Genomic DNA, 7225 nt, shown 5'->3' on the forward strand with positions numbered 1-7225 from the left:
ATATACATAAATATATATATACAGTACACATATCCAGTTCACTCACACACACACACATATATCCAAGTTGTAAATGGAATATATAAAAAAGATTAATTTAGAAACAATTCAATTTTTTAGCCAAATTTTATTACACACCATGATCCTTACTTAGGCTTAAAGTTCCCTTCTCTTCGTATTACCTTTCTCTGTGAAATRTTATATTAAAAAAGTGTCGATCCTTTTATTTTGTTATTTAATTATGTACAGGATGTTATCCTGTTGCTCAGATATTCACCAGAACTTTATATTTTTGTATTAGTTTACAACATGGTTATAATTAATTGCCGGGGGGTATAATTTGAAGCTGTCAGATTTGATGATCATTTACGAACCGCTGTGAACAGTCTCTGGTTTCCTAATTACATAAAAAATATAAATTAAATGTTTATTAAATGAMGTATGTACATAAAATCTTACCATGCTGAATATTTTCACGAAAACTTCTCGTTTGGCTGTTTAACCTTCTAAAGCGAGGAGTCAAATCGACCGCCATAACAAACCGCCTTCTTCATTTGTATTTAAAATGTAGCGAATCCGTGCTTTCGTTTTAATTCCGCCACCATCAGGCAGTGAGCAGAACTGCAATTGCAGCACATGCGTAAACAAAACCGTCCTTCGCAAGCATGGATTTGGGGCAGACCGTACCAAACCACGGCAACAAAGAACGTAGGATTTTGAAATAATGTAAATCGTCCCGGTTCTCAAACTAGCTGTGTTTATTTCAAGATTAGGGATCGGTTTCGAAATCCAAAGTTTTCTTTAATATTCAAAAACATGCTTAAAATCAAGTGCTCGTTTGTTTGCCCGAGGTGGACACCCCTAGGCGGGAAATGGTTTAGCCTGTTGTCCTTATATAGCCAGAGATTGGAGTAAGAACGGAAGGACGTTTAAACAGCATTTAAAACGAGGTATCGCTGAAACGAAGAACTGTTTTTGTACTTTTCTGGACACTCGAACGTGGTAAAAGCCAATCGCACATATAAAGGTTTGTGTGGTTGTGGTTAATTTAGGTCACGTTCTTGTCGGTAACTTTAGCRTTATTGTCGAAAGTCACTTTGTTGTGGAGCGGAAATAGAAGTGTAGCTAACAGGTTSTAGCTAAATTTCTATTTTAAAACAATACTATTATGTATTGATTTTGACGTGTGGCTTAACGACGTTTCTTTCGAAGTAAATTTCGTTTGGAACAATATGCCATAAACCGAATGTTCTAATTTGTGTATTTAAAAGGCTTCTTGTTTTGATCAGGAGCTTGCATCACGTGTATCCACTTCTAATCCGTGTGTGGATTTTTTTTTTTTTAATCTTTGTACAAAACTATTGTAACCAAAGGTTTTCCATGGCGTGGTGAGTGACGGGCAGCAAAACCAATGAGGTGCGTCCTCCCGCAGAAAGCCTCGCCTCTGATCCAGTGCTTTGTTTACATTATACTGCAGTAAAATCTGGATGCTTTAGGGGTTGTTTTTGTTTGTGCACGAGTTGTTTAATGAGTAATGAAGCATCAAGAGTATGGAAAAATACATTTTGATCATTTAAATATGTTAAATACATGATAAAAGGTTCAGTTTTGCAAAGTTGTTTTGTTCGAAATACATAAGTGAATCCCACATTGAAGCAGCAGATGACCACCTAATCCCTAATTATCTGTTCTTAATCCACTGCGTCAATCCCTCCAGATGATTTCTGTATATTAGCCTGCTGTGTTGCTTTGACCCAGCTTTGATCAGTGCTCCTTGAGCTATCTTTGAACTGCAAGAGCTGAGTCTGTATTCRTTTTTGGCTGCAGATAACTGAGACCAGGAGCAGGAACACCCAAGGGTCCCTGTAKGTTTTAGATAATGCTAGAAAAGGCAAGACCTGCTTTATTTACATATATTTTGTAATGTTTAAATTAATGTGATTTACAATAATATCAGGATGAAAATGTCCATGACCTTTAATGGTTTTTGTCATCCTTAGATTAGTGGAAGACCACACAGGAGGATCAGGTGTAATGTGATCTCTTGGACAGTTAAGAAGACCTCTGTTGTCCCATGTAGCCCTGGAGACATTTCCCTTTTTTATGTGGACAGTCTTTTGTTCAAAACTCAGTTAAAAGTGACTCACTGTCCAGACTTGTAATCAAAAACTGATCGTTTTCCCGGTACTTTTTTTGTTCGGGGTCTTCCAGTGAAATCGATGAGCTGTCGAAACCATGTGCAACAAATCGCTGTCTGTGTGTCCATGGCGACTGGCCTGCCAGCTGTTGAATGTGTCCGGTACTTTGTTGCACACCCAACTATAGCAACAAAGGCCACATTCTCAAGTTTATAGGTGCTGTCAACGGTCTTTTATTCATGTTGCAGGTTCTGTTGGAAATGACTAGTAATGTTTAAGTAGATTAAAGAGTAACTAACCCTCAAATAAACTCCTTTTTTTTTTGCAGATAAACTGTCTAAATTGTGCTTTAAAGGCACAGTGTGTAGGATTTTGTCAATTCTTTTAGCTGAAATTGAGATAATCACTAATAACAATAATAATAAAAAACATGTCTAATCATTGCAGACAAAGACCTTGTTTTATTATTTTTACCTAGTGCTGGGCGGTATGACCTAAATTTTATATCACGGTATTTTCAACAATTACACCAGTTTCACGGTATTTGACAGTATTTTTTTCCCTCTCAGCTCAGCTGATAATAAAATGTACAAACTTTGTTTATTGACTTTTTTTCTTTTACTGTACCTCTGTATCACTGTATCCCTTCTCTTCTACGTCTTTTCTTTTCCTGGTTGTAGACAGTAATCATGCATTTTAGTCTGATCATGAAGGGTTGAGAAAAGATCATCATCGGGTCAATCGTCTGTCAATAAAACTTAAAAGGACGACTCACCTTGCACACCAGTCAACTTCGCTCTACTACAAAACTACATCCCCCGGCTTTTCACAATAGAAGCACATTAAAATCTCTATGCATTAACGTCTCCATTATAACATCGCGAGTTAAATCTAACCGTGCACGTCACTGAAGAGTTGTTTACTACATTCAACAGTGGTGAAAACGGGATGTTTGTTTTACGTCAGTCAATATAAGCAGCTGAAACACCCCCCACTTCYAGTTACTGCAACGTTAGCATGCTAATGCCCTTAGCGGTGCTGCGGGAAACATGTCCCCCAGGAAACAGATCACTGGCGGCCGCGGCGAAACGTTCCGCACGTGTTCAGGCTATGTAAAACAGTATGTCCGGTATTCAGATGATTCATTTCATAACAAAAATAAAAACCGGTTTTCGGTACAAAACGGTATACTGCCCAGCACAATTTTTACCTTTTATAAAAABCTGTTTATATCTCCATGGTCATGGGTTGCCACTACAGGCAGCCACCATTTTGCACCGCCATCTTGCCTACGAAGGCTCATGAAGGACAAACTGCGGTGGTGGCGTCAAAAACGGTTTTAGTTGTAATACTATAAATGTAATATTTGTTGTCTGTCATTGTAGCTGGGATAATTTTACTTATTTAAGCTCATAATCTTACCATTTGAAACATCACTTGCCCTGAAGCTGCTGGTAGACATCGCRGTTGGAATTATCAAAGGTTTTTGACACCTGAGAGACACCGTAGCAACTCCTTTGTGTTTGGAAGCGGGGGGTGGGGGTGGGGGGAGGACCAGGGAGGATGATTCAACCACTAGATGTCGCTGAAAACAGCAAATCCTACACACTATGCCTTTAAGRGTCATCTAGTACTATTTTTGTGCTAATTTTGACGTTTTTGTGTAAATTTGTAAAAAATATTTGTAAWACTTGTTCTAAAAATGTCTTAGCACTGCATACTATGGGTTGAACAGTGGTACTGCAGTTGAATTTTCCTATTTGTTAAAACGATAGGCTATATGTTTTCGTCACAGTTAATGTTATCTGGTATAARCTTCTCTCTCAGACATGCCCCTGCAGTGAGTCGGGGGTTGGAACAGCTAGGAAGTTTGTTACTGCTTTACGTTATCCCATTTTAGCAATAACGCTAACATCACTATAACACAATCACAGACTGACAAACACACAATGCCTCAGCCGTATCAGTGTTATCCTGAGTCAGCCCTTTGAACCACCAGCTCAGTCTAAGATTTTAGCCAGAGCCTCCCCCTCTGTGACGAGGGAGTAAAAATGATGCTTTCATAAAACTTAAGACTGTGTATTGACTTCCATTCATTTTTGTAACTGCATKTATGCCTTYATCTTGGCCCTGCCCCCTTTATTGGCATTTTTCAWATTTGCCTTGGGGCGGGGCTAATCRTATTTTAATAACTATTTCAAAGTTGWTACACTTTTTTGTGTGTGTATTTCCTTTATAGATCAACTAGTAACTTTGGATTTGAGCTTGCTGAACAAACCTCTTATTGACGTATCTTATGCGAAACTGAACGCCACGATGCCTCGAAACGACGAGCGACCCTGCTCCACGTCCAGCGGCGAGGAYCAAGGCAGCGATGCAGATTCGTTGTCGGAATCGTGCGCGAGCACGACGACGTCCGGCAACCTCGACTCCTCCCGTAACAGCTTCAACAGCGACGGCTCCAGCAAACATTGCACTCCTTCCTGTGAGTTTTCTTTAAAGATGGCTCCCTAGTTTTTCTGGTTTTACAACTTAAAGGGACTGAAAAACGTTGTCATTTAGCTTCAATAATCAGAGGTTTCTTCCATGTTTGCGCCCTCCACAGCAAGCCCACCCAAGTTTTTGACTCTAGAGGAAGTCATGCAGGCTGGAAAAGACCTGTTTGATCTCAAAATCACACATGAGATGATTATGAACAAGGCTTTCCACCTGAAGCCAAACCCCGAGCCACCGAACAGGTACAGTGCGTACCCATACATCAGGTTGTGTGGAAGAATGTTTCGTGAAATTCCTACAACACTAGTTAARTTTAYGATWAACTGTTGCTTGGACTACRTTTTGTTGAAAGGATCATTAACATGTAACAGGAAAAAAAWWTGGATTGAGTGTGTGTGTGTGTGTGTGGGGGGGGGTTAGTGATATAAAAGGGTTAATTTTAAATAGCAGTTTTCTAACATGGTGTACTTACCCCCCCCCCCCCTTTTTTATTTTTTTTTTGTCTTTTTAGTTTATGGAAAATGGTAAAGGAAAACGTCCGCAAGGTCTTCTGGGACATCCTGGAGTCTGAGCTGAACAGTGACCCACCTGAATATCAACATGCCATCAAGTTATTGGAGGAGATCAGAGAGGTTCGTACATACTGGGATGCATTTGATGCACTTTTTTAAAGACTTTTATAGTCTTGAAAGAGTTTTAACATTTTAATAATTGAAAGGCTACAACAAATGTCTGAATTAAAAAAAAAAATGTGGTTGTTAATTATAATTTCCCTATTTTATTTTAATTTTTTTTCTTCCTTGAACAGATCTTGCTCTCATTCCTTAATCCGGGTGCCAATCGGATGCAGACTCAGATCATGGAGGTGCTGGACATGGACCTGATCCGTCAGCAGGCAGACAATGATGCTGTAGACATCCAAGGACTCGCCTCATACATCATTACCACCATGAGCAAGATATGTGCCCCAGTAAGGGACAAGGAGATCAAGAAGCTACGAGAATTAAACACGGATAATACAGTGACACTCTTTAGGTAAAMGCTTCAATTTTATGCATTTCAAATAAGAGTTGTAGCAAATTGAAATGATTTTCTTTTTTTAATTTTAACTCATTTATTTATTTTATTTAGTATTAAGTTCCTGCTTTGTAATTGTTTTTTTTTTTTTTTTTTCTTTTTACACACAAGGGAGATTTTTCATGTTCTGGACCTGATGAGGATTGACATTGTCAACAGTGAGATCAGAAACGTGCAACCTGTGCTGCAGATGATCAGCGCTGAATACGAGAGGGAAAAGTTTCAAATTGTCTTGGACAAAACCCCCAGTAAGTTTAAGAAGAAATATTATGAAAAGGATGCATTTTTTTAAACTGCTAAACTACATACAGTATTAAGATATTTGTCGCATTTTATGTRAAAATATGCATTGTAATGTAAAATCTGTTGTTTCCAAGTTGAGCTGAAAAGATACCCTGCTACTTTTTCAGCTGCTTTAAACAATACCACCTCCTGGATCCAGTCGGCTGTAGAAGAGCTGCTTTCAGCCTCCGTCCCCACAGAAAAACCCAGCGACTCGGAGAAAGGATTCAGAGCTCTCCCCGGGCCTTACCAGATCCTCAACACTGCTTTCTTTCACATCCTCAAGTGGGACTTCTCCAAGGGCCCAGTACCTGAGGTAATGTGATTTTTAAAAGCAAATACTTATAGTACGGACACATGCCGTATGTTATTGTTTGTAGTAACCAGAGAATTACCAGAGTATTTTTGATTCGTTTTAGACTTGGATGACAGATGAGACCCGACTAGAAGAGCTCCAGTGGCAGCTGAAGCAGTGCGAGGCGGTGAACGAGGTGCTGCTCATCCTGTTCAGCACCGTGGGCGAGCCGGTCCAGGGGCTCGCTTCCCTGTTGGACCGCTTGAAGAGAATGATCAGCGTGCTGCTTGACGGGATGCACAAAAAGTCAGCTCCCCCCCCCCCCCTTTTTTTATTAAATACATTTTCTTCAAATATATCATTGTGCATCATAGCTTTTTGTTTACCTTTTATTTTACAGGGAGTCTAACCTAAAAGAAGCACTAGAGGGCGTCAGTGCGCAGGTTTGCTGTGAGCTCAACAAGTCTTTAATAGAGAGGAACTACCCTGCACTGACCCCAGAGCTGCAGGCTACACTAACAGGACAGATCTGCAGCATCAGTCAGAAGGATAATCCCATTCGCACTCTAGTTGGTAAGACATTAAGAGACCGATGTGGTGCAGATGTGCATGTGAAAGAATTTTTTTCATTATTCTTTAAATACAAATCGAACGGTAGGCGCTGATAACTGATCTAGTCTTCTCAACTGCAGAGGATCGTGTGCAGCAGTACTTCATGGGGATCCTCTCTGACCCCAAACCCCAGGTCAAGCTTGAAGAGGTGCCTGCAGGTCTGGCCGCCGTCAAGCCGGAGCTCGTGCTGATCGGCAAAACCTTCCTGTCTCTTGTCAACTACAACAGGGCTGTTTACGGACCTTTTTATGCGAATATCATCAGGAAGCTGCTGTTCGGCGATGCCGCTCCACCAGGAAGCCTTCCTCAGGAACCAGCTCAGAAG

The 7225-nt window shown here is 40.2% G+C and overlaps 2 protein-coding genes across 2 annotated transcripts in view; one reads left to right on the plus strand and one right to left on the minus strand.

The window, feature by feature from the left end:
* depdc4 (DEP domain containing 4) overlaps positions 1-541 on the minus strand; it is an 8165-nt gene extending 7624 nt beyond the window's left edge. Inside the window, exon 1 of the mRNA XM_014004213.1 lies at positions 460-541. Coding sequence (XP_013859667.1) covers positions 460-535 — 76 coding nt within the window. The 5' untranslated portion in view covers positions 536-541. The remainder of the gene's footprint in view (positions 1-459) is intronic.
* Positions 542-1107: 566 nt separating this feature from the next.
* Positions 1108-7225, plus strand: tcp11l2 (t-complex 11, testis-specific-like 2; the record flags this gene model as incomplete). Its single annotated transcript, XM_014004212.1, is given in 10 exon segments — positions 1108-2354; positions 4378-4623; positions 4744-4876; positions 5146-5266; positions 5443-5669; positions 5823-5959; positions 6122-6309; positions 6413-6594; positions 6689-6861; positions 6981-7225. Coding segments are annotated over 10 exon segments (1716 nt in total), but the record flags the coding sequence as incomplete, so codon positions are not given.

This window comes from Austrofundulus limnaeus, unplaced genomic scaffold (genome assembly GCF_001266775.1).
Source record: "Austrofundulus limnaeus strain Quisiro unplaced genomic scaffold, Austrofundulus_limnaeus-1.0 Scaffold22, whole genome shotgun sequence".
Classification (NCBI taxonomy): domain Eukaryota; kingdom Metazoa; phylum Chordata; class Actinopteri; order Cyprinodontiformes; family Rivulidae; genus Austrofundulus; species Austrofundulus limnaeus.